General features: G+C 36.6%; 3 protein-coding genes across 10 annotated transcripts in view; 1 reads left to right on the forward strand and 2 right to left on the reverse strand.

The window, feature by feature from the left end:
- Window positions 1–25,716, forward strand: TFB1M (transcription factor B1, mitochondrial). Of its 5 annotated transcripts, none has more exons than XM_027716879.2 (8): window positions 1–93; window positions 696–853; window positions 2,382–2,533; window positions 5,941–6,049; window positions 7,780–7,931; window positions 12,007–12,126; window positions 22,405–22,532; window positions 24,789–25,716. In XM_027716879.2, exons 2-8 carry the CDS (start codon window positions 721–723, stop codon window positions 25,051–25,053), a joined length of 1,059 nt encoding a protein of 352 aa, XP_027572680.2. In that variant the 5' UTR covers window positions 1–93; window positions 696–720; the 3' UTR covers window positions 25,054–25,716. The 5 variants fall into 5 exon arrangements, with proteins under 5 accessions (XP_027572680.2, XP_027572681.2, XP_027572682.2 ...); XM_027716880.2 differs by lacking the exon at window positions 1–93 and adding an exon at window positions 343–408; XM_027716881.2 differs by lacking the exon at window positions 1–93 and adding an exon at window positions 411–433.
- On the reverse strand, window positions 13,513–24,196 carry CLDN20 (claudin 20). 2 transcript variants are annotated; one of them, XM_039387387.1, is made up of 2 exons: window positions 22,287–24,196; window positions 13,513–16,401 (listed from the first exon to the last, which is right to left on the reverse strand). In XM_039387387.1, the coding sequence occupies exon 2, from the start codon at window positions 16,331–16,333 to the stop codon at window positions 15,674–15,676; it is 660 nt and encodes a 219-aa protein (XP_039243321.1). In that variant the 5' UTR covers window positions 16,334–16,401; window positions 22,287–24,196; the 3' UTR covers window positions 13,513–15,673. The 2 variants fall into 2 exon arrangements, with proteins under 2 accessions (XP_039243321.1, XP_027572687.1); XM_027716886.2 differs by lacking the exon at window positions 22,287–24,196 and adding an exon at window positions 18,373–20,332.
- The window catches only part of TIAM2 (TIAM Rac1 associated GEF 2), a 91,581-nt gene continuing 89,495 nt past the window's right edge, over window positions 25,646–27,731 (reverse strand). For 2 of the 3 annotated variants that reach the window (XM_027716877.2, XM_027716875.2), the window contains exon 26: window positions 25,651–26,898. In XM_027716877.2, coding sequence (XP_027572678.2) covers window positions 26,258–26,898 — 641 coding nt within the window. In that variant the 3' untranslated portion in view covers window positions 25,651–26,257. Of the gene's footprint in view, window positions 26,899–27,731 lie in introns of all 3 variants that reach the window. The other variant, XM_027716878.2, reaches the window with a different exon arrangement.

The raw sequence follows: 27,731 nt of genomic DNA on the forward strand, positions 1-27,731 counted from the left end.
GCCTCCGCCGCGCCGAGTCCCGTCACGCGCCGGGACAACCGCGTGCGCAGCGCAGAGGTTCTTCCTCTTCCGGGTCGGCGCCCGCCGTGTACCGTAAGGAGCCGCGGCGTTTCTGGGGCGCTACTCGAAGTGTCCCTTTCCGCCAGAGCCGGGGACGGGTTTGGGGGGGGGGAGAGAAAGCGCGTGCGGGCGCGAGGCGCTCCCGGCCCGCGTTCCGTCCCGATCCTGCGTTGGGCCTTCCCCAGCAACGCCGGCGGCTAATGCGCATGCGCAGCCGGGCGGTGCCGCCGCCGGGAGCACGCGCAGTGCGGGTCGGGGTGCGCGCGGCGGGGGACGGAGCCCGTTAGGTTCCGGTTGAGGGACACGGTGGTTGAGTGTACCCTGTCTGTGTGTGACGCCGGGAACTCGGTATCCGTAACGAGTCCTTTCTCAAGTAATTAAAGGTTGACATGGAGCAGTTGTGAGGGGGCTTTGTTTTACCTGCTGCTTTGGCAAAGCTGCAAAACGGGTCTTGCCCAAATCCCACGGATTCATGCCGAGCATAAGCACTGGATCCAGTAGTCAAAATACTACTGTTTGGAATTTAGCTCTCCTATCATGATTTGTAAATCATGTGTTGGTTTGTAAAGCAGCGTCTTTAGTATTAATCAGAATTTACTGCATATAATAGAATCATTTTTACAATGTCTCTCTAGGAGAAAGAAACCAGAGTTTTGGCTTATGGCTGCCCTAGGAAGGGTGGCAGCTTTCCGTCTGCCTCCCCTGCCAACAATTGGAGAGATTATTAAACTCTATCGCCTTAAAGCACAGAGACAGCTTTCCCAGAACTTTCTACTGGATTTGCGATTGACAGGTTAAATACTTTTTTCTAATATTTTTAGCTAATAACACATGTCCCAGTTTTCTTCAGAATCCACAGTACGGTTAAGGAGATATTTGCATAATAACATCTGTGAGACTAATGGCTACTCAATGGGAAGCCTTTAAAGACTTCTTTTAAAGTTTAGCTTAGAGAAATTTAGCTGAATTCTAGCTTAGACAAATTGTTTTTACTTGTTAATGCCTCAAAAATAGGTTTATTTATAAGTTATAATTTTAAGGTGAAACTACATTCCTATATAATTTGTGGGTTATTGGCTGAAGTGCAAAAATCCAAGCCTTTTACCATTAGGGTGCTATTATAGTTTATATATTTAATTTAAAAATTAGTGTTTTTTCAGATTATTATGTGTCAGGGAAAGTACTATAACTCACTGTGCAGCTTAGTTTGCTATATGCTGTGTTTAGGAAGGTAATTTGTTTCAGTTTATCAGAAGTGTTGTAGCTTTTGAACCAGTTACATTGTTCTGAACAATTCGGTTTTCTCCAGCTTCATGTCAGCAGTGGGGGACAAAGCTGGCACTGTTCAGTCAGTGGTGGGTGTCTTTACTGGCCTAGTGGTGGCTGGGTTGTGCAGTAACAAATTCGGTACAGCTTCATGTAGCTAATGATTTAAATACATTTGAAGATTCAGGCTGATAAAAATTCAGAACATGAAACTCAGTTCCACTTCCTGAAAAACTGAACTCTTACCCCGGAATAAAAATGTCTGCATGCATTTTAGTAAAGCCTTACAAGTAGACAAGTCTTCAGATATTTCTTATTTTTATTGCATACATAATAAATTGTGGAGTGAGAAGCATAATTCCTGTCAGCATATTCTCTTCCATGCCTACTCAGGATCCCTTTGTTTCATTGCCTATATTTTTAATCTTTGTTTTAGTCCTTAATCTGTCTTCTTTCCTGACTGTAATACCTTCCAGTGTTGTATCCTTCCACTTATGTGTAGATATTCTTTCCTCACCTTTCAGCTGTCCCACTTTGTATAACTACCAGTTGCATGTGTTCCAACTCTTAATTTAGTCCAGTTCCTCCCTCATAAAATTGTTCTGTACATATTATAATCTTGATAGAGCTTCACTCTATTTTTCTTGCTTAAATTTCCTTGAAATAGAGATACCATAAGTAACGTAATTTTATAAGGACGAGGAGCGATACTTTAAGATGTTGAACACAAATGCTTGTTTGCAGCTCAATAATACTGCTAGCTTACAGATGAGTAATAATGTCTTTTTATTTGATTCTGTAATGAGCACAATATATACTAAAGACGTTAAACTAAAAATAGTCTTTTTTAAATAGTTCAGTGTATCTCGTAGTATGAAAGAAGTCTGAAATTCTGTTCAGCCTAGCGGGTGTGCGATCATTTAACTGCGATGTGTCACTGTTTGTGTCTGTCCTGAGATAAGCACGCCTGTGTTTTAACAATAAACAATTACTTTATCTTAGTGAGTTGGATCTTCTGGAAAATAAAGGCTTAGTATGTTCTCTGTGTCTTGCAGACAAGATAGTGAAACAGGCTGGTGAGCTGAAAAATGCCCATGTTTGCGAAGTGGGCCCTGGGCCAGGAGGAATTACCAGATCCATTCTCAGTGCTGATGTTGAACAACTCCTTTTAATTGAAAAAGATGCTCGATTTATTCCAGGATTGCAGGTATTAAAAAGAGAATAATTTTTAAAAATGTATCCACAGCATTGAATAAGAACATTTTAAGAACACAGAAAGGTTCCAAGTGTCTCGTTGAGATCTCAGCATTAAAAATAGTTTTGGTTCAGTGGCTTAAACCGGAGCTATAATTTGCTTGAATATGAAGATACACAGTGTAGCAATTAATTGCTCCTGCTTTCTCATAGCTCTTCAGGACCTGATCCTGCAACTGAATTAATGCCAAAGCCTGTTCGTTTTTTTTGAGGTTGAGACGTTTTGGGTGCATTTCACCATGCAGGTAAAATTGCAGTCAAAAGGTTGAACTTAATGTCCTTTGGTCTTAATTTTCATTTTAATGCTAATAATTAAGTTTTATAGAATTGGGAAAGCATATCTTCAGTTAATACATTCCAGATATAAGAATAAAGCAAACATTTATTTTACATTTTCAAGAAAACACTCAAACTTTCTTCCTTTCTTTTAAAATTAGTATAAGTTCACAAGTCATTGTGACATTTTTCAAATTCCATTTACTTGTGTTATTAAGTTTCCATGTTTATGGAAATCGGCTGTATAAATCTAGCAAGAAAAACAGAGTACAAAATATTAAAATTTGACTATTTTCTTATGCCTATACAGTCTCAGATTAGAGCTGTTCAGAGGGCTTTCCTTATATTGCCCTGTGTCTTCTGCACTAAATCGGCATTTAAATAAGTAGGTGGTTCACTTGAGGACTGCTACCATTTCTTTGTATGACAAAAACAATGTAAGGTATGAATGAATCCTGAAACCTGAATGTCTTTTTAGGTTAGCCATTGATAACTCACACTATGCCGTCTTTACCTATTCTAGATTTCAAATTCTAGATTTTGAGAACTGGTTTGGGACTGAAGAGGATTTGAAATGAAAAGACACTTGCTTTAGTTAACAGAACTTTTTAAGTAACTTGGACATTTTTTCTGATCTCCCAAAATACATCCACTTCAACAGATTTCTCTGAATAAACTGTACTTTCCAGGGTCTATAATGAGCTTTTGGTATGTAATTATCTTTACTATTCAAATGAAGTAATGTTTGTTGTTATTTTTAATTAGCAGTCTCCTCAGTAGAAATGAATGAGGTTATTGAACATAGAGACGGTATAACTTGGTAATGGTGAATGTGAATAAACAAGAAATGCATTGCATCCATTTCTGTTAAATTTGGTATTCTTTTTTTCCCTACAAGTAAGAAGATACATAACACTGAGTCTTTCTGTTCTGATAATGTGGATTGTAATACCTATTTTTTTCTGGATTCTCATTGCAAACTACCAAAACCAGATGCTCATAAAAGGGTTGAGATTTTAATAAGACAAAATGTCAGAAATTAAAATAACAATTGAGGACTATTACTTAAAAATGTCTCTTTAGATACATTTAAAATCACTGATGCAAAGCATACAGCATTTTTCATTTTCTGTTTTCCAAGCTGTAGTCTCTATTGCAAAACTGAAGTTCGGATTCTCTTTACTGCAAAACTGAATTACAGTGAAGAACATATGTGTTCAGAGTTGAAGTTTACACAAGCTGAGAGTCTACCAGTGTTCTGTCTCCCTCTTAAAGAATCATAGCTGCCCTATGCCACATGCCCTGGTAGTTTTTAGGCTGGAAAGATTTATGAGGAGAGAAAGGGAGCAAGAGAGTGTATCAAATATGAAATGATTGCAGGAACACCATTTTATTTTTTAAACTATGCCCCTTGTGTTTCCTTTGTGCCCTTTTGGTTGTGTGTGAAGAATGAGAGGATCTGTATGATGGAACACTCTTGGCTGGTGTCCTTGGTGCACAGCAGCTCCTGGAACTGTGCTAGCTGCACACATTTTCCCTTAAAATGGAAAAAGCTTCAATGGGTTTCCAAGTATTTTGAGTTAGAAATATATGACTGTGATTTTCTGTTTACAAATTAAATGCAGTTCTCTTTTATGTCATGTGGTATTCAGCAACCCCCAAACTCTTTTTGATATGAAAACCATTATTAAAAAATGACACTATTTTCTAACTTTATTTATCTTACATTATCTTTCATCCTGCTGTAGCATTTATAATAGTGTCAAAGAAAGATTTGACAAGTAGGAATTTGTATGCCATATAATTGCTAGTGTAATGCTGAAAAATCCATTAAGTGGTTTGGAATTGAGGTTAGCTTTGTTTTTCTGTTTGGAAGTAATTGCACTTAAAACATGTAGGAACACTTAATTTTTAGTTAAGCTTTTATTTTAGCACTCTACGCAAAATTTCGTTATTCTGATAAATAAAAACCCCAAACTTTTACTCAAAAAAATTTCACACAGATATTTTGTGAACAGTATGAGAAAGCAGCACTTTCCTTTGACTTAGAGACTGATGATAGCTGTTTGTGCCCCTGAGCATATAAGCATCATTCTGACTGAAGATGCAACTAACAATGGTGAGCAGTTTATTTCAGCAGTTAGGCCACTGGCACTTAACTGTTTATGGGTTTGGATTTCTGTGCAAAAGCAAAATTGTTCAGTAAGCCTTTTCTCATTATTCTGATCAATAAATAACCCCAAATGTCATCTTTGAAAAAGTTGTCTTTGCTTTTGAATTGTGCTGTTTGTGTGTAGTTTCATAGAGAAAAGATTATTACAGCATTAAAACAGAAATTAACTAATTTTGATTTTGGGAACTGACATCAGAAATTAAAGAATTGGTTGTCAAACCACAACTAGTTCTGACTTAAGATAAGCTGCAGAAGTGGCCTGGAGAAGCTGACAACAGTGGATTTTGTAATGTCTAGAAAGACAGAAATTTTTGAGATTTTCTCTACTGTTAGGTACTCATTCCCTCTTTTGGGGAAATTCCTTGGTATTTAATGTTACAAGTGTAGACTACTACAGGGAATCTCTTTCACCTTTTTCACGTAAAAAGAAAAATGACTGAATATTTTTGTAGTGTTATATCACAAATGACTAAAATTTGATGATAGGCCCTAAAGCTGTGGGGGAGACAGGATAAACAACACGAACCTTGTTTTATAGGTGATGGATCTAAAAACTTTTCAAAATCTTCTGCTTGCGTTGTTGCTTAAATCAGGTGGGGTCCCGCTAGTGGCCTGTTGTTGTTAATTGTTGTTGTTGAAGAGACTCTTGGCAGTCTTTTCAAGTTTGAATTCCCTTTAAAGATTTCTACAGCTGTGAATAGTGTTTACACAATTGCACATTAAACATTTTTCTAGTGTTTACTTTTTGAAAGTAAATACTAACTGATGGTGTTCTCAGTTTAAACTCCTATTGTGCTTTGTTGTATACTGAAGATAAAAATACAGCAACGGTTTCATTCCTGTTGTGGCTGAAACTGGAAATCAGTTTGGTTGATACTCGCTGTGAATTCTGCTTGCTTGCTTATAAACAGATGTTATCTGAAGCAGCTCCAGGAAAAGTGCGCATCGTTCATGGAGATATCCTGACCTATAAGATGGAGAAGGCTTTTCCAAAGCACTTAAAAAAGGCCTGGGAGGATGGTGAGTATATGCATTTGGTTTATTTCATTTTTTAGGGCTTCTGAGTTAGTGTGATGATAAAGTTGAATTTCGCTCAGTGCAAGTGTTACTCTCTTCTGGTACATTTTGAAGATAAGAAAAGGCAACCTAACTTTTTTTTGTCCCTAGAAGGAAACAGAATTGTCTTCCTATTCTAAGACGAAACAGTGGAATTGGTATGACATTGACCTTAGCCAACAGTGTGTAGCTTTGCAGTTATTAATCTTAGAGCATCTTGACTGTACAATAACAACTCATGGAAAGTGTAAAAGCTGATCAAATGGTGTACTTCCTAGCTTCTTCCTCTTTTTGAAGAAGCCAGAAATGACCACTGCTGTTGTTCCACTGAAGAACTTTCTGCATTTGCTTTGAAATTTTTAGAAAATTTGTCCTCAAAACCTAGTTTTCGCATTGTTTTGGTTCCAGCTGAATGTCTTTGGCAAAAGTATTTGGATTCGTGTGGTTTTGGGTTTTTTTTAAATCTGGCTTTCCCATGGGACATTGTTTCACCCACCTTTTAAAACATGTAATATTATTAGATAAATCAGAGATGACCTCCCAGTCCCCTTTCCCAAATTTCTAAATTTAAGGTACAGTCGTTCTTTGCACTGCCTGAAGAGCAGTAAACTGCTTTCTGACTTAGGACATGAAAGACCATATGGCACATTATGTTCTTCACCTCAAAAAATTCCAGGCTGTATTTGCCCATTGCAAAAGGTAAGTGCTTCACAGAACAAAACTATGATCAAATGCATGTATGAGAGTGTAATGCAGTTTGTAAAAATTTACCTTTCTTGAACATACAGTCGTTTTTGGATCTGACTGTTTAGAGATAGGGTGTATATCTTTGTTATTGCCATATGAAAATCTGAAAGGTTGATGGGTTTTAGAAAGGTACTTAGCCATCTCTGATATATGTGTCGTATGACAAATATGCTAGAAATACCACAGCCTAAAAAGTGCATAGTAAGTAAAGTGTGCCAGAAAAACAGCTTGAATTTTATACTATCATCTGTAGTATCTAAGAAACAGCACACTTGCTTTTGGTTTTTGTCCACTCCTGTTTCCACATAAGGATCCCTGCATTGAAATGAAATGCCTGCATTGTGTTGTACAACACGTGCGTATACTGATATGATCCATGATTGAAAAATAGGTATCGCTTCTTATGGACAAGTCCTGTACTTTAACACCTTTTGGTTTCAGAGGGCTCTATACAGAAGGAGAGCTCTATCCAGTATGAGTTAGGTGGTTGATTTGGGGGTTATTAAGGCTTTGTAAAATGCCCCTGGGAGGAATGTGTCGGACAGAAATATGAGTACGGCTATTTACTCTGTACCTAATAATCATAGTTTAAAATGACAGAAATGCTGTTGGAGCTTTGCTGTTGTTACAGCTTTGCTGTTGTAAAGTAGCTCGGCTGAAATTTACCGATCAGCTGCAAGTCGTCTGAAAGCTACTGACTTATTCAAATGTAAATGAGAACCAAACCTAACCACTTTTTTCCAAGTAATTACTGAGATTAGTAACACAGTTTTGTTAGTGTAAGATAAGTATAAATGGAAAGGCATAATTTCAGTGTGGCGTGATAAAAATTGTTTTCATATTTTAAGTCTAGTTTGATAGGCACGTACTTTTCTTTTGTGTTATTTCTTGGCAAAATCTTATCAAAACTTTTTGACAGTTGTTTTTCTTCCATCAAATGTCAACAGAACCACCAGATATACACATCATTGGGAATCTGCCCTTTAGTGTTTCTACTCCTCTAATCATCAAATGGCTTGAGAATGTTTCGAAAAAGGATGGACCTTTTACTTATGGCAGGACACAGATGACACTGACTTTTCAGAAGGAAGTTGGGGAGGTAAGATTTTAACATCTTCCCAAAGTTGTACAGATGCTAAATTGAACAAAAATTTGTTTACATGCAGCCTTTTGTTTAAAACTGCAAACACAGTCGGCTTTAAAAAGAGAGGAAAGGGTTGCTCAATTTTTAGCTTATATGACTGTAAATGACAAATTTTGATGTTGAGTTAATCATCTGCTCTGATCCTTTCACAAGCGCATAATTATTTTTTTTAATGTCTTATGGAAGGATATATTTCCTTGAGGTGCTCTGTCCTCTTCTGAAGTCTGACTTCTTTGGCATGAATGAATTGCACAGCACTCTTCTGATTTTAAATATCTTTCTTCTCTCAGAGTCATTCATGTGCCATTTCATCAGTCAGTTTTTCCTTACCTTTCGTTTATCTCAAGAAATACACTTACATTTATTTCCTTTGTCCTCTTTATTAAACACATTTTTTAAAAAAACACCTTCCTTGAGATAAGGAAAAATGGAAGGTTAGCATTATTCCCACTTGTGATTAAACACTTAAAGCGTGAGAGACTTGATATTAGAATTATTATTAGAATTATTAATGTATTGCTGCCATTCTTATGGGTGTAAAAAGGCATCAATTGAGTTGTGTCACCACAAGTCCTAGGGCAAATTGAGATTCTACTTTTATTAATAGTTATTTTCTTAAAAGAAGGCCATACTGATCTGTGATGCAGTATTAATGCTAGATCAGTTGATACTAGGTTGACTTATTGCACAATGCTTTTAGACTTAACAGTTTATTTCTGTTGTCATTGTATGAAACATGTAATAACAGAGACTGGAAGGCTTTTTGCTTTGTATGTATGGAAGTGGTCTGGCTTCTCACGTGCATCTCGCTTTTAAAAAGGTAAAAAGAAATTGCGCGTCAATCTGAAAACTGAATTTCCATCTAATTACTCCAGTGTTTGTAAATACTGGGTTTTCTCTGTGCAACCTCTGTGTGTTGTTTTAATTTTATCTTTCAAAGTAAAAATTTGAATCGGAAAATTTTGCTCTGCTTTTTTTCCAGCACGTAAATTAGTCATAATGATATATGAAAGTGCCATGTCTACTGTCGTTTTTTGGGGTCAAAGAAAATCATATTGTTCTGTCATTACTCTAGCTTTGCCATCAACATTCAAGACAGGTAGTGAAGTATTTCCAGTAGGTGGCTCTAAAGACACCAGGGACAAACATTTGGTATGAAATAAACCAGATTTCTTAATTCAGTTCTGGGCTCATGTTTCAGGCATTAAAAAAGCCAGATCTATTTTCCAGAAGGACTTCATGTCATATGGGATTAGACCTTGTTGCGAAACATGGCTCATGGACTGTGATGTAAAATGCAATGTGATGATGGGTAAGATGCATAGTTTTGTGACAGCAGTAAAAAAATTGGCCTAACACTGCATGAGAGCGCTCTGTACTTTATATAGCAGTAACCATCTGCATACATCATTGGTGACACACAGATTATAGTGCTTCTGCACCCAGCGTAGCTCAATTAGATGCCAAATACCATGCATGCTTAAGTTCTTGCACTTAGAACACTGAGAAGTTAGAAACACTAGGAAATTGAGTCAGCTGTTCAAGGTCATGCAATGAAATTAATGTTAACTGTTGCTGAGTTTACATTCGGGGATCTCTTGATTCTTGTTCGGCATCAGAGGCCTTCCCTAAAAAATTGCCTTGTTTGGCAAAAAGTGGCTTGTATACTTGTGTTAAATACTCCTTTATTTGATCAACTTTGCCAGTCTAATTCTTCATGTAGGTTACTTCCTGTGTCAGATTTTGCAGATTCATTTATAATGGGGTTTTAATATGTGTTGATTTAAAGCACAATTTCGTGGTACAGCTTTTATTGGAGAACAAAAGAAATAGCTGTTCCTAAAACACAAAATCACAGAATATTCCATGTTGGAAGGAACCCACAAAGATCAGGTCCAACCCTTAGCGGACCATCCCCAAGACTCACATCTTGTGCCTGACAGTATCATCCAAACACTTCTTGAACTCTATCAGACTTGGTGCTGTGACCACTTCCCTGGGGAACCTGTTCCAGTGCCCAACTACCCTCTGGGTGAAGAACCTCTTTCTAATATCCAGCCTAAACATCCCTTGACACAACTTCAGGCCATTTCAGGGTGGTTGACAGTGAGCAGCATCAGAAGAGATGTCAAGTATCACCTTGATTGTATTCCAGGTTAGGCTTATGAATCTTTTCTTTTGCTTCATGCCTTGCTAAAGTTTTAATAGTAGATGCAAAAATGTTACCTAGTTAGCTGAGTTTCAGAATGATTTACTTAGAGTAGTTTCAGGTGCTATCCATATTTAGAAGTAGGGACAAAGAAAATTTTGACAACTGAGATTCAAAACATACAAATATAGGCCAAGTTACAGAAGTATGGAAACAAACTTTTTAACAAGGCCTGTTGTGATAGAACAATGGGTAATGGTTTTAAACTGAAAGAGGGTAGATTTAAATATAAGGAAGAAGTTTTTTACAGTGAGGGTGGTGAAACACTGTAACAGTATTTCTGTTGAGAGAGGTGGTGGATGCCGCATCCCTGGAAACATTCAAGGTCAGTCAGGGCAAGGCTCGGAGCATCCGGATCTAGCTGATGATGTCCCTGCCCATGACTAGATGACCTGTGTATGTGTGCCATGCACAGGTATGTTCCTGCTGATATGGTTGAAGTGGTTTAAGATGTTACTACCCAGAGGTTGATGATGTTAAGTTACCCCTTTCTGTAGCTGAGAAGCAGGAGCAACACTTGTTGCTAGGTGGATTTTTTTGAGAGAAGTAGAGATTGTCTTGTTTGAATTGGCATTGGAAGGACTAAAAGTGTTGCCATTAGGTCAGTTTCATTTGCACTGTGGAGGTTAAGGAAGCGCATATCTTACTGCATTGTTAGACTTTGCAGTCTGGGTTTTTTTCAGAGAATGATAATGATAGTGAATAGGTTTTTATTTTTTTTTTTCTTATTACATTTCCTCTGAAACAGCAATGAGGCTCGTTTTAAATGCTGGCATATGCAAAAAGAATCACTGAGCTTTCTTTCCAAAAAGTCGTTGAAAAGTATTTATTTGCTTTGTGCTGAACTGCCTTTCAGAAGAGTTGTTTAAAAAAATGAGAATCTTCAGCAATAGGCTTAGTTTTATTTTTCAGGGATATATTTAATAAGCATGGCAGCATTTCACGAGTAGGCTTTTTATATGAAACTACATGATGTACAGATGTTACCGGATATGCAAATAGTTTTTATTTTTTATGAGGTGGTGGTAAAGAAGAACAGGAATCTTCAAAATTCTCTTTCTGCAGAGTTAGTGTAATGTATTTTATCATTTGAGACTTGTTTTTTGTGTTTAAATCTTGTTTGTGCTAGCAAAGCACATAAAATGTATTTCTTGCTTGGTCACAAAAGTGTAGAAAACCTCTGACCAGGCTAGTATTTTAATAGTCTTTGTAAAAAAATTCTTGGGAAAATCAGAGGGTTACTAAATTGAATTTTATGTATTAAATGCTCTCATGTTAGGCATTCTAAATTTATGTAAAGTAGATGCAACTTCCTTGCAAGTATTGTAAATGTAGACCAGCTAATAATGAAGAAATTTTGGTTTCTAGCTGATCTTGAGTTTATGGAGCTTTGCTTCATCTTGAAGAAGAAAAAAGGTAGTAATATTTGATCCAGAAACAATGGAAGGAAAGGATGTGAGAGTACTGTCACATGGTGTAATGTTTGTTCTGAATCCTGCAGTCAGAATAGTTTTAGTTTTCTCCTGTGTCCATACAAAATTCTTTTGGCATTCATTTAGTTCTGCAGAAGTTCAAGGAGCTCCTTTTCATGTGCATTTGATTGCAGGACTAATGTTGTGAATCAGCATGGTATCTTAGTGAAATGCTGCTATATTGGAGAAAAAAACTGTAGATCAACCAGGGGTACAATTTCATGTGAGTTCTTAACTATTAACTAGTGGTGGTTTTTCTAATTTGATTATACTGATAATCAAACTTTAATGTAACTGATCCCTTGGTCAATTCAGTATCACTGATGTGCATGTTTTGGTTCTCCCGTAGAGGCTTACAGCTAATCCAGGAGGTAAACAACGTAGCAGACTGTCCATTATGGCTCAGCATCTCTGCAGTGTTGAAAACTGTTTCATAATTCCAGGTGAAGCTTTTGTTCCAAAGCCAGAGGTAGGTTTTGCTGTATTTATATGGGGGTTTTTTGTTAATTTGTCAGTCAAGCAATGTATTTCATTTTGAGTAAGGAACACAGTTGGCTGCTCTATTTCAACATCTCCACGCTATGAAGTGGAGTGATGTGAAGTTCCTGTAAACCAAGTGTGCTTACTCTTAAGAAGTTGCTTTTCTTTTTGGTTCCTCAGAATTTGTCTTTGACCTTCAAACCTGTCTGCAAGATCAGCATACTTCTTTGGGTGATTGTGGAGAGGGAGATTAGGATTTAATGGTGGGATAGGCTGCTACTATTGTAGCATTTTTAGAAAACCTGCTGTTTTACATTTTGCATTTATAAACAGTTTGGGAATTGTACCTAGAGAATTTGATGGGTCTTTTGAAAGACTGCTTTTAATTTGTCATCTTTGTCAAAGATCTCTAATTTTACCATGTTTATAAATCTTTGTTTCGCCATAGTCATCTTTAGCATATTATACTCCCTTCTGATTGCTCTAGCACTTTGTCACCTATATCCCTTTGCCTGTTTAAAAAAGTAACCATCTTTTCTACTTCCTATGTGTGAGGCAGAGTGAGTAGAGAACAGTCTCTTTGTTGTCCTCTTATCTACTGTCACTGGTTTTTATTAATAGACATATGATTACAGGGATCAAAAATTAATAAATTAGTCTTATTTTGGACAAGAATGGTTTTTTGGTTTGGTTTGGGGGTTTTTTTTGTAAAAATTTGTGCCTGACATTAAGTGAGGTCTGTTTCCCCTGAATGCATGTGGAAATCATAGGATCATAGAAATATTTGGGTTGGAAGGGACCTTTGAAGGTCATCTAGTCCCATCCCCATGCAATGAGTAGGAGCATCTTCAACTGGATCAGGTTTCTCAGAGCTCAGTCCAATCTGACCTTGAATGTTTCCAGGGATGGGGCAGCCACCATCTGTCTGGGCAATATGTTTCAGTGTTTTACCGCCCTTATTGTAAAAATTTTCTTCCTTATATCTAATTTAAATCAGCTCTCTTTTATGTCCTGTCAAACTGCTGTTCTGTTTCAGAAATGAACTTGCAGCTTCTTAAAGTCCCTCTTAAACTGGTTGATTCAGCTCTTCATTACATCTCCATTTCATCTTATTGCAGTCTCTCTCAAGAGATTTTCAGGCATGTCTCTTGAGAACCTTTGGAAGGTTATTCTCTCTCATTTATCACAAAATTCCAGTTTTGTGGTGGTGGTTTCTCAGTGGGAAGCTATAACTGATATTCCCATTTTCCTGTACTGAAAAGGCCATAGTTGACCAAGAGAGAGGTAACTTACAAAGTTGTGACAAATATCTTAGTTTAAGCACGTCCTACAGTTAGTTGGTACTCTGTTGAATAAAAAAAGCAGTACCACTAAATGCAAGCATTTTTTTATTTAATGTATTTCTTTGAGTTAAAACAAGAATTGCTTATACTGCAAATACAGAAAGCACAATTTTTTCAGACAGAACTGGCACCTGTTTTCACTATATTTTGTTTCCTTCAAACTCCTGTTGTAGATTGATTTTCTCAGTACATCTTCTCATAGAACCTGTTTCCTTGGAAAGGTCCTTCAGCATGTTGTGAATGAAAGGCTCAGTGCTTGATTTTTTGTTTCATAGCTATACAAAGTTCAGGTACTTCTGTATAAAGTTTCAGGAAGAAAAATTTCTAGTGCATGTAACTGATGAATACTTCATTTTGCTCATAGGATGCAATTATTACCTTTCTCTTACGCCCTCCTGTAAATTGATGCCTTTTGGTTATAATTTTACAGATGTTAATTTTATTTAACCTACATAACAATGATCACATCTAAGTGTCATGTCAAACCCCTTATTAAAGGTGGAGATGCATGTTTGTGAGAATGAGTTGTTTACCTCAATTCTCACAATGTATAAATATTATTTCAACAATACTATGAATGTTGAGACATAAAAGACTTGGTTTATGGAATGGAACAGTGCTCTATGACACTGTGTCTAAGAAAAGAAAATTTGGCTTTTTGGTCATAGTTAAGACTCTGCAATACCAAATAACTGGTGATAGTAATATTAGGAATAGTACAAAACAAACTCCTTGATTAATACGTAGGAAACTCAAAATGACTGTAACGGTAGTAAAAAAAGCAGATGTAATGCCATTTTATATATGAAGAGTGAAGACTCTCTGAATAGATTCTGTACATGTTAAACTCACAAAACAGTCTACTTTCCAAAATGCTATAGCAGAAGATCTTACTTCTTCCAACTTAATGAACATATAATGTTTAGGCTCCTTCATACTGCTTTAGCAAATTTCAGGCTAGTAACGTGGGAAATGAAAGTTGTATATAAATACGCAGAATAAATAGCAGTTGGTTTTATTGAAAGACTCATCCAGTGTTACCATATTCCTAAATTTAAAGGCCTGAATCGTACCCCTTTTCCTTCATCAATATGGTTGTTGTTTAGGGAAGTATTTAGATACAACATACCTTGCCAGTGACCAATACAAAACAAAATCTGTGTGGTGAAAGAAAAGGTTAAGGGATTTAAGATAATTATTCAAAATAAGGGAGTTAAGAAAATAAATAAAGGAGCTGTCTCTTTATGATTGTTGTATGCTACATTTTACAGTAAGAGAATACATGGGAGTGGGCCTGAAAGAGACCCTACAGGGGTTTATATGCTGTTTGTTACAATTTGCAGGTGTTTTCAGAGTTATGGTTACATTTCTGTTGTTGTATTGCTCATCCTCTAACATTCATTGTGCAGTGATAGATTAGTAGCAATTGGTGAATGTCCAGCAGACATTTCTTAACAATAATCAATGAAACCCACAGCAGGTGGCAGTTTGGGGTGCGAGAGCTGCCTTTGGCAAGATCTAAATGGTACTGCTGATTCTTCAGTCTGATATGCATATATCAGTATACAGTATACAGTGCAACTCAGGTTTGGAGCCATGGGCTTTTGTTGTGGTTTTTTTTATTTGTTGGGTGTTTTTGTGCTGGTGTTTGTTTGTTTGTTATGAAATCTAGTTACCGAGGCAATTTACAGTTGAAAATGAAAGGCAGATGTGTCTGCTTTTTAAAAACCATTGAATTGGGCTTCTTGGACAAATAATGTTTGAGCTTCTTTTCCTTGCATCATAACTAAGACAGAGATAAAAATGTAAAATATACTATAAAATGTTACATTATTGAAAGCCTGATTCACTAAATAGAAAGCAGTTAGTCTTTAATCATCTTTCCTATAACAAGACATCGGTACCTTAATTGTACAGTCAGTTATGTTTGAAGATAGTTCCTTTTTCTTCAGTAAATGCTACGTGGAAAGTCAGCATGGTTTGAAAATCAGCAAAATAAAGTACTTTTGTAGCAGACAAATATCATTTTCTACTTCTTTCCTTTTTGTGGATGCCCCTATGAATTAAATACCTTGCATAAACATAACTGCAACCCAGATATAGGAAAAGTTAAGTGCTTGGTTATACATTCTTTGAAATAATCAAACTACACTTAGCACATAAAAAACCCCTTGAATGGATAGAAATAACTATTTACACATAGTCCTTCAGATTGTAACCTTCATTGCTCTCCTGCTCTGTGGATGGGAAATGGTGCTGCTTTGGAGGGTAAATCCATCCTCCTTGCTGCTTGTTAAAACACGAAGTGCAGAAAATCACACCTGCGATAAGCAGAAAGCCTGCTGAAATGAATCCTGTATAAACTGCTCCTCCTGGTTCATGTTTACTGCTCTCTGGAATGGTCTGGTCCAGAAAATTTGAAATAATTTCTCTTGTGTACCAGGATGTTGGTACTAATCCAGAGATTCCTGCAAGAATGAAGCAGATTCCTCCAGCAAAACAAGCGTGACTTTTGCTGTCACTGTCCCCTCCCAACTTCGTGCATTTCATTCCAACTGTAGTGATGCAGATCCCAAATGCTGATAGGATACAAGACAGTACCATGGTGGTCCGTGCAGCCTGGATGTAGACGGGGAGAGAGAGAATGGAGTATTTCAGGGTACAGCTAAACATCCCAGTGCTGTACCATGTGCAGTCCATCCAAAGTCCTTGCATCTGTGTTATAGCTGTTATGATATTTGAGCCAACATCTGCATTTACCTTCCAGTTTGGTAGCAGGGTGGCCGCGATATCTCCAAAAACACCAAACAAAGCCAGAATAAAAGCAAAGAACTGCAGACTTGCTGATGCCATGATGATTATCTGCTGTCACCTTTTGTCTGTCCTTTCTCTCGAGAAAATGAGTGCCAAGCTGTAGCCCTCTGTGTAATAGGGAAGGGGGGGGAGGAGAAGTACGAGGGGGAAAAGGAAATCAGCAAACAAAAAACACTTGCCTTTAAAATCAGAGCTATCTGAATGAATATCTGAATGCGACCCTGCAGCAGCTCAGCAGCTGTACTCAAGGTACTTGAACAGAAATGATGGCAAATGGACAGTGTTTTAGAATTGCTTGTAAAAAGGAGCTACTGCCCTTTCATACATGATTGCAAGCCATCAAGCAAAACTTATTTTACTGCAGTTGGTTTTGATAATAGCAGACAGATTGCAGGCTTACTAGATAAATATGCATTGTAAGGGGAACATTAGGAACTTGCAGATTAGAAGTCATTGCGGTAGAAAAACACTGGTAGAAAATATATTCTTCAAGTACCTTATTTGTGTTGATGGCTGTTGTCAGCTCCTGACTATTGACTATTTTATAGTAATGTATAGTATTACACTCTCTTGTGTAAACTGCGGTTAAAGGTAACCCTTTGTTCCTGTTACTTAAATATTACCTGTTCAGCTTTTTAATAACTGTTACAAAATTTCTTAGTTTTGAAAGAGAATAAAATTGAATTTAGTTTTTGCAGTATGTTCACAATTTAGTCACATGTGACTTTTCTAAATCAATATTTTATTTTCAGTCAGTGATTCCCATTTCTTGACTTAGAACAGCAGTATTTAGCAAGTCATAAGAGTGAATATGATCTGCTTCTGTCTCTAAAACGTTTTTTTTTTAATACTGGTATGAAACAACTCATTTGTGGAAGTGTATTTTTTTAATCAGTCTCCTACCTGAAATAATTTGCAGATTTTCCACGAAGTGACAGTTTTAAAAATTCATTAAAAAAAGCTCCCTGCTATTCTTGCATAAAGAGTCCAATTTCATTTGACAGATGAAAACATTTTAGGCAGTATGATAACTGTGCACCTGGGAAGATTGAACTTCTGTGGTTACATCAGCTGGACTGTTGGGATAGCAGATGAAGAACAATGGTTTGAAACGTCTGAGAGGAGGATTAGAAGTGGTGCCCTGCCCTGCCTTTTGCGTGGGGCTGTATACTTGGCAGGTTTTGTCTTTTATCATAAATAAAAAAAGGGCAAACCTCAGTCTGGATTATGCTAAGACATTCTATCTAAATATGAACAATAACATTAAAATTGGTCTTTAGCATTAGAATTTTTTGAAAAAACATAATAATAGGGAATAAAATTGAAATAAGCGGAATGCAAAATATCTGTAGCATTGTACTCATTTCAGTTCATGATACATAAGACAACAAGGTTTTGATCAACATGTTCTATCAGTCTTCAGTGCCACTACTTAACTAATTAATATATTTATCATCTGTAAATGTAATTATATTTAATATTATTATTCTCTATAATAGTATAATATAATCCTCTAGATCCTCTATACAATATATAATTTATATATTTATACTTTAATTTTTATATTGTACTTATTTCAGGTAATGGTTCAAGGATATGTTAACTCTGTCCAGCATATTTATATTAAAAATGCTTATAGTTAAGGTGAGAATATTAACAACTACTCATTTTTAAAATCTTACTTCAAAGAACTGCCTATTTCCAAATCCCTCCACTTTGTTCAGATTGTGAAGAAGTGCTGTGGCAAATACATATTATTTGCTGTACAGGCCCATGGAAGAGATGGCTTAACTTCCTTTTACAGAAGGAACTGACGCGTCCGGGTAGCTCAAAACTCATTCAAAAGCATATTCTGGAACAGCTAAATTAGGGTCTTGAGTCAGCCTTTTTCATTGCTTCCCTTTTAAAATTTCAGTATATACAAACATGCAAGCATAAATGCAAAACACTGCAAATGATAGCCATACATTACATTTAATTGGATGAACCAAGTTAAAGGCATGATAAATTCAAGTATAAGCACTACAGTTGTAATTAAAAATACAGTCATGTTTCATTCCTGTTTGTGTAGGACTTACTGCTGGATGTGAGGTCTGAGATGTTTTCTTCAGTGTAGATGTCCTCGAAAATGCAGTTTCTCTTGAATGGAACTATCCCTTCTCATATAAAACTGCATTGGCATGTATTAACAAAATTTCTTGGAATGTTTTTTTTTTTCTGTTCTCTACAGCAAGTGCATTACTGCTGTTTGTTCTCTCTCTTAGTTCCATCTACCCGAGAATAAAGGAGTACTTTGTTTAATGAGTTTTGTTTGAAAAACACTCAGTAAGGGAAAGCAAAGAGATTATGGAATAAAACAGACAGAGGCCCTTAGTCCTAAATACATAATGATGTTCAGGTTCTATGATGAAAAGTGTGAACAGTGATTAAACAAAGTAAAATCTTGAGAATCCAGAAACTGTAGACTTATAGAGTGGGGGAGGAAATCATTTAAGTTGCACTGAGAGCCAAAGAGTTTTTTTGTTTGTCAGTTGTTGTTTTTTTCATCACAGATAATCTTATTAAAAGTTTAAATTTCCTAGAAAAAAACTGTGCAATTTATTTTAATTTGTAGTTGAAACAGCAGGGCATTTTTCTTCAACTGCAGGCTTTATTTATCTGTTCCTGATAGCTTTAGCCTTCCGTAGGTCATCTTATAACTTATCACCTTTGTATGAGGCTGTATAAAAGAATGAAGGAATAAAGCTACTAATAAAGGTTATATGGTAACTGCAGCACATTGGAGAAGTGGGCTTGACAAGTTGGTGTGCAAAATCAAGAAGTTAGGAGAAAAGTCTTGCTCATTGCAGCAATGATATACCCATAGGTTCTGTACCTGACTTCTGGTTTCCTGTGATTCTGTGTGAGCCCAGTGTGAATGGAGTTATTAGAAAGCTGTTCTTACCAGAAATTATTGCTGTTAGTGAGTGGCGTAGTTACTTTGTGCTGGAAGTGAACCAGAAGTAAACTTTTGTATAGGAACAAGTTTGCTCTGAGAGGCACATGTCTGATGTTAGACTTAATATTTGTCTGTAGTAGATAGATAAAATGCTGCTGTTGAACGCTTGGTTTGTGAAAGTGCTGGCTTAGAACTATCTCAGTAGGATCTCAAGCAGTCGGTTTTAATGAAGTTGTAATATGTTCTGCTTAGGTTTCAGTTCCCTATGAGTAAACTGCAGCCTGAGGAAAGGTTATGTGGGTTTGATTTTAATATAGCCCTGTCCCAAGATACATGTATTGCCCATTATGAGACTTTTATTGTCAACAATTAGTAAAAACTGTCTCACTTGAGTTTTTTCTGATTTAAAGTGTTGATTTCATTAGCAAGGCAGCAGACTTGCCTGGATTAAATTGTACTCTGTCATGTATTCCTCCCACCCTACCAGAACATAAATCTTCATTGTACAGATACACTAAAACAGTAAGGGATGAATAGTTCCTGTACTATTGACAGTTCAGGATAGATCAATTGAATGATTTTCATATTCATTAATTTGTAATATTGGAGTGCTATTTTGTAAATATTTTTAACATACTTGGTGGGGTGAAAAGTGTTATTCATAAAATTGTCATCAAATTGACGTGTGTCTTTTAAGTACTCTTGTGTACTTTATTGGCTTTCATAATTCTACTCTTTATTTTATGCATATTAAAAAGGTTAAGGAAAAATAGCATGTATAATTTTAAAGGAGTGACCAATTACAAGTGAAAAGTTTTCCCCTATATCTGTTGCTATAGTAACCAGGCAGCTTTCCTGGGGTCCAATGGAACAGCGTCTATAATGGAACTGAGAAGTGCTGTGTTTTGTTTCAGAATCAGAAATTATTGCCCACTGGCCTTGAGATTGCAAATTGAGCTGTTTGGCTCTGAAGTGGTACACTGCATCTAGATTGTGTTCTTTTCTCCTTCAGAAATTTTTGTTAAAGACACAGTTCTAACTCCCAGAGAGCCCTCGTTTCTCATGAGCAGTTCTGCAAAATTGAGGTGACTAGGAGATGCCACAGGGTCTCTGGTTGTTTTCTTTCTTACCCCTAATTTTGTGGGGGAAATACCTAGATTTATTTCTTGACAATACACAAATGCATGTGTAAATAAGCCCTTAGTACATGTGAAGTATGTATTTTCTCTGTTCAAAAAGATTAACTTAGTGTGAACACAAGTTTTTTCTGTATTCCTATGGTCTTCCTCATAGGTAACAGCAACCTGTGGCAAAGGCAAAAGCTAAGAATACTTGAAAATTAAAAATCTGCTGTGGAAAATACTGTGCATTTCACTGCAGATTCCATATGTCAAGTTTTCTTTGTCACCTGATTTTTAAGTAAGTTCTTGTACTTCACATTTTAGTAATTTTAAGTGTTTTTTCTGCCTTATTCTTAATTCTAGCTCTCAGAAAAGGTGGACAAGTAGAGAAAAAACATTCAGTAACATAAACTTGAGATCAGTAGTGCTAATGCTGGAAACGTGCTCTGTTTCTTTTTTTTTCCTTCATCAGCACCATTAATTGGTATTTTCTTTCCTTTCTCTAGCCAGTGTTTTTGTTCAGCTTTGTAAGTTCTGTCTACATGAAAAACCTAATGTTGTTTGAATTTAATGATTCCGTTGAAATACAGTACTTTGTGCGTTGAAGCAGTTGTACTGCGTAGATGTACTTGACAGCTGAGCTGTTCCCACTGAAAGAACAATTTGGATAGATAGTACTTTTGTGTCAGAAGAATATGTCCACATCAGAGGTTGCTATGAGCAGTTTTGGTTGAAGCAGTAGGAAAAACCTTTCAAGTACCCCCGTGATCTGGGCTATCTCAATTGGTACACTAAGTGTGTGCTTAGAGCAGCAGCTGTTCTTTAGCCTGTGTGTGTCTCTTATTTCAGTCAGAACTAGCACATCTTCAGTTCAATGCCAATTGAACATCATCTGTTCAATTGGCATTCATAGAACAGATTCATAGAATCTGTTCTATGAACGCCAATATTGGTTGTCAGACCTTTTAAAAAAATGAATGATTGTCCATCATATTAGCAGACTCTTTTAATAAGAGACTGAATATCTTTTAAAATCCGGTACTTAAAAATTTTTAATCATTCAGTACCAGTACTTGTACAAATTGTACAAATTTTCAGTGTGCTCTTCCACAGAATGTTTTCCTTTTTATTCTTGTTAATATTTAGTTTGGAAGACAAACTTCTTTATTCATTGCTGTGCAGAACTGGATTTTTAGCTCAGCTTCTGTTTTTTAATACAGAAGTCTGAATTCAAGGCATTTCTATATAATACAGTGTCTCTGTAGTTGCATCTCATATAGATATATACATATAAAAACCATAAAATGTGCACATATAACCTCAGTCTCTTTTCAGACACAGGGAAAGTGACTATTCTGTCAGCCAAGCTGATTTTAGAACTATAAAAGAATATATACAAGCTTACCTGTGTGGAATCTTTCAAACATAACTTTGGATTAAGCGTGATACACAGTTTAAATACAGAGTTGTCTGTTCACTTAAGATGAGTGCAAACTTATTTCTACCTACTATTCCTTTAAGTAGGCTAGCATTTTAATAGTATGTTGAAAAGTAATTCCTTGGCTTACATTTTAGAAAAGCCCTAGAGCAACAGAAAACATAACAGGGAATGGGTTTGATTTCTAATTATAATACCAATTTTCTCCAGCTGCCCTTCAGCCTGTATATCCAATATTGTCTAATTTGTGTATTATGTCAGAATTGTCTTGTGGAAGGATCTGAAGACAGAAGTGCTAATTACTTTTCAGATTATATGGAAGTTGCTTTAGATGGAGGAAGTGCCATGGGGAAAAAAGAACCAAGTACTAATGGCATTTGAACTAATTGGAAATATGTAGATAACTAAGACTAAAATTACGTAGGGCCTTGAAAGCTAAATCTTTATATCTTTATATTCAATACTACAACACTGGTCACTGCACAGCTGTGTTACCTGTTGCAGTAATGTCTTCCTATCTTGTGCCTGTCTTCTGATGTCTGGCCAGTTAACTGAGAAGTAATGTGTGCCAAAGGAATATGTGTACTCAAATTTATCTTTCTTTTCCATATAGGTGGATGTGGCTGTGGTGCATTTCACTCCATTGGTGCAACCAAAGATACAGCAGCCGTTTGAGCTAGTAGAAAAAGTGGTTCGAAGTGTTTTCCAGTTTAGAAGAAAATACTGTTTCCGTGGACTTGAGTAAGGATTTTTAATGAAAAATTCTCAGATAATGTCTTTGTAAATGCATCAGCTACTAAATCAGTTAGCTATGCATTTGATTTTATTCCTCCCAGTTTACATTTGTCATTATAGTTCATTAGATCTTTCCATTTCAGAATTTCTGAAGACAAATTCAGAGATTAATATCTTTCCGATGTAATTATATAATAATTACTTGGCATTTTTGTTAGTGCAGTTGAAGTTGTTAAAATCACTAGAATAAATTGGTCATCTTTTCAGTATTTTGTCTGTCTCAGAAATGAAAACAACACAGCCCAACCACAAAAATTACTGCATGATTAAGTTAAAAACCAAAAGTATCAAAATTCAGAATCAAAGATGGCAGTGTGAGGAGGTTTGGATGGAAGTTTGAAGAGAACATCATCTGTAGCAAATTTTACTTATTTGGGGATAATGTCAAAAGGTCAAATTCTTGTTTCTGTGCTTGCCCTTTTATTGAGCTCTTACTGGCTCTTTTAAAATCCCCATGTCTTACTGAGGAAATTTACTAGGTTCTCTAATGTGAGAAACCTGCAGTCTCTTCGCCAGAGTTCCTGTTAAAACTCCAACAGAGCCACGTGTCTGACTTGGTATGGGCAAAACCCAGCACTCCACACTGTAGAATTTGTGACAGATGCTGTTAGGACTAGAAGGATGCTCCTGTAGCTTGGGCTAGCTGAGTTTGTTGGGCATAGTTTTGGTGAGTCAGTCTAGAATTAGAGTGGATGCCACCTTACTGAACTACAAGCCTTATATGTCACTATTTTGAAGGTGAACAAAGACTTTTGCCTCTAGTTTTGCTTTGGTTTTTTTTCTTGAGGCCATGAATGCCACTGATGTCTGGGATGCAGACATTGGATCTAAAATGAGTACTGATTTGCCTGTGTTAAGGTTTGAGTATGCATTTGGAGGTGTTTAGAAAAAGAAGTATCCAAAGTCTAGATTGATTTGTATTTGATTTACGGGGGGGTGGTGGCTTTCTTTTTTTCTTCTTTTATTTTGTGTGTGAAAGAATGTTTCAGCGACAGTGTAAGCAGAAGGCGTGTGCAATCATCCTATATATGTTACGTACAATATTTTTGCCAAAGCTGAAAAAAAAAGAAACCCAACTATTGTGTAATCTCAAATTGCTAATAACTGCTTTACATTCTTTTGAGGCAAGGAGGGGGAATCTGAACTTTTGGACGTCACGTATTCCCTAGCAGCTTATCATACTTTAGCCCTAGTATGCAGCTAAGAAACACAATCCTCTTATTCTTTAGCTGACCTGAAAAAAATAGCAAATTTTAGTGTACAATAAAGCTGCTAAGTTCATTTTAAGGTTATCTATCACATATAGTGTATAAAAACAAGGTATAGAATCAGTTCACATTTGTCTGTAAATTCTGGCTCCAGGTATGTCTTTTAACTACCCAATCAAAGAATTACTTGAGGGATATTGAAATAAGGATCGATCCATTTTTAACCTTGCTGACTTGGATGCTGAACTAATGGGTTATACAGAGCTTTTTGATTAACTTGTCTAGCCAACCTGCAAAACACATCTGGCGTATGAGAGTGTTACTGTATTAGATGCACAACATTTTTAGATATTATTTATGTATCATAGGTACAACTTGAAAATTGAGACACACACATAAACCATGCCTTTATCTATAAAGAATGACAGAGCTGAACCCAAAATTTAGGACTCCTGCCGTATTCTCCAGGTTCTAAATATTAAAAATTGTATGATTAATTAAATAGTCTTCTCCTACTTCTTTGCCTTTTTTTTCCTGGCATTAGAATTATGATATTAATGACAAGTGATAACAAATATCTTTCCCATTGGAATGAAATGGTCTGAAAGAAAGTCATACGGTTTGGATCTGATCTGTTTTGCACAGTTTAATCTGTTGTTGCTTTCTAAATATGAGACTAATTCTAAGAAGCTTCTGTGCTTGTATCCATACTCAAAGCTCTTTTTAATGTTAGCAAACAGGACCACACATGCACGGGTTTAATATATTTATGTATGTGCTTTTCTGTGGTGTCATAATTTGCATTTGCAGAAAAAAGACCCTCATATGTTTCCATTTGCTTAGATAATGAGTTATATTAAGAGTGCCAGAGCTAAAATAACGACATAGCTAATAGTAAACCTATATTAAGTAAATTCTGTGTTACTCTTAAGGGAAAATTAATTGTCTGTCTGAATTGTTTGAATTTGGGTTTTTTTCTCCCCGCACCTTCTAGGACCTTGTTTCCTGAAAGTGGACGTTTGAAAAGAACAGAACAGCTGATGATGACAGCAAATGTTGATCCAACTTTGCGTCCTTTTCAGCTCTCCATGTCACAGTTTAGAAATCTGTGCAATACATACAGGAAAATGTGTGATGAAGACTCAAGCCTTTTTGTGTTTGACTACAGAGAAGAACTAAAGCAAAAGAAGACGACAAGGAATTTACTTAAAAGTACTAGTGAGCCTGAACAGACTGAAGAGGAGGAAGATCAGTTGTAACAGCTGTAATTGCAGCAGACCGATTTTTTTATTAGTTTTAACTCCTTGATCTAGAGGTGTTGATTCAGTAAAAGGAGGCTTCTATACTCCTACAGCTGTGCGGGTATGGAAGAACTACTTTTGAGAAAGTGGTAAAGAGAGAGGGCAGCTCTCTCTATTCCATTCAGCTGCAGACAAAAGGGAAAAGACAGTCCAGGTTATTTTTACTTGAGGGGAATTACTAGAACACGTACCAGGAAACAAGGTATGTTGTGAGACAGGTAATTAAGTTGTGATACTTCTGAAATAATTGAGGTTTTTTATGAATGAAAGTGCATTACTGAAATGTAAGAAAAATACTTTTCATACTTCAGCATGTAAGACGGTGTTTGGGTTTTTGTGCTTTTGTATCCTGGAACATCCTACTGTACACAGTAATCTAAAAAATAGAAGCCAAGGCTTTTATAAATACGCTCAAGTGACTGGCTTATGGGAGGATAAAGTGCACCAATTGCCTCAAGGTCTGCTAATACTCTTCTCATTTATGCAGAAGCAAAGAATTTGGTATTTAAAACTCCAACTGTAGAAAAGCAGCACGATAAAAAGAAGAAAACATAGTACAATACTTATTTGTCTTTTACTGTACAGATTGGTAGAGAAAATAAAAAATACAGTCAAATAAAAGATTACAGGCCAAGCTTTGTTTTTGTATTTACACATATATATAAAGTATAGACAGCATTGAAACATACAAAATGAAACTTCTGCACTGTTGTGCACTAAAACACATTAAAATAACTTAATTCTGCTTTAAATAAAGCAAACATGAAAACCAAAGAAATAAAATGCCCAAGGTATTGAAAAATTAATTTTGCAATGCTACTTCCCATTGTGAAGCCCTCTGCCACTCACTAGCACCTCTTCCACATTACTTAAAATACTAATGAGGCCATCCCCAAGAACACTACATCATCTTAATAAGGGATGAACTAGAAAGGGATGAACTAATTTACAGACCTTGGCCAACTTAATCTATTTTTGATCCACAATAAATTAAAATAACTTAAGAATCCTTTACAGCTGTTTTTGTGGAAAAATGTATTAGTGCACAAAATCAGATAGTAGTTTTCCTGCAGCTTCCATGAATTTACTAGTTCTAAAACAAAATGTTTATTGAATTTTATGTGGACTTCAAATGAATGTTTTAAATAATCTGCTTAGAAAGCTAGGATTTTCCATGCCTCTCCACAGCTTCATAAAAACAATCTTCATTAACTACAGATGTTAAACTCTGAACACTAAATTCTCTCTCTAAAATAGAGTTCAGATCCAGGTTTGCAGCATCAGAGTGACTGTCAAGGGACTGGTGACGTTCTTGCATTGCCATTAAAGTTCCTCTATTACGCTTTGTGCTGTTTACTTTTCTCTTCACTGGGCAGAAATGGCCACGCACAAGCTTTGGATGCTGTCCTATCTCAAAGCCATCTCCCTCATTTTCAGCAGCCTGATCCCGTTCAGAGTCAGTACTGGGTTCCTCTGAAATCTTCAGCCGCTGAAACTGTATTTCAATGTCTTTTGTAGGACTGCCCTTCTTCAGGCTCTGATAATCCTCCTCCTCCTCATCATCACTGAGAATATCAGATTCTTTGACAAGAACATTAGAAAAGTCGGATGCACAGCTCTCTACATGTTTATTGGGAGATGAGTTTTTGGGCTCCTGTATGCTCTCAGAAGTGTGGCAGCTGCTGCTCTGAGTACTGCTGCTCAGGCTGCACTCATCAGAGTCCTGGAAGGTACCTTTCCCCGGGTCACCATTCCACTCACTACTGGACGAATTCTTCAATACCTTTAAGGATCTTGTGGAAGCTGTGCAGAGGAAAAATGTAGATTTATTTTTTTCACCAAAACATCAGCTGGTTACACCTTCTACCTCAGTAGCTCACTGATGATTACAGTGTATGTAGTCTCATTTGATAATCATTCCAAGTCAGATGTGCCAGCACTCTGATACTGACAGTGATCCCATGCCACAGTTTTCATTACAACTACCCCAGAGCTATGTGCTTGCCTTCCTGTGTAATACGTAAAAAATCCTCCACAAATTGTAGTCATAAATTACACACTTCTGCAGGAAAGAAAGACTGATTCAGGCACCTCAAGCACTGGAGGGTCAGAATGTAGGCAGAAGTTGAACTTTTCCAGATCCTGTGACGTTAAAGGGATTTTACAGAGGACTGATCAGAAAGACAACTTGAAATACTAGTAGGTGCTCATTTAATTGAAGCCTATACTTAATTAGAATATCTGATGGGATGCAGATTTAGTGCACTGAAAGAAGCAAGACCTCTGCCTTTTTCAGGTTGTTTTAGCTATAAATGGTATGAGGGCTGAGTTACTAAAGGGAAAGAACAGAGGAAAGAACACTAATACCACGCCAAAGGGAGTCTGTTCCTTCCCAGCAAAATTAATTTAGGCCTTATTAAGTCTTCCCTTAAGAAGAGAGCTAATGACATATCACAGTGTGGGGAGGGGGGATAGCAAACTTGCTTATCTCATCTAGCCCTTGTCACGCACTGAGTGGTGGAGAAACTACCTTCTCCCCAGCCTAAATAAAGCCATGGGATTTGCGGGTCTGACACGCGGCACTCTACAGTCATGGTAATAATTGGAAACCTTCTGCCAGCACTGAAGTCCAGACT

The sequence above is a fragment of the Pipra filicauda genome, unplaced genomic scaffold, assembly GCF_003945595.2.
Source record: "Pipra filicauda isolate LSUMZ 115617 unplaced genomic scaffold, ASM394559v2 scaffold55_size4083901_pilon, whole genome shotgun sequence".
Lineage (NCBI taxonomy): Eukaryota > Metazoa > Chordata > Aves > Passeriformes > Pipridae > Pipra > Pipra filicauda.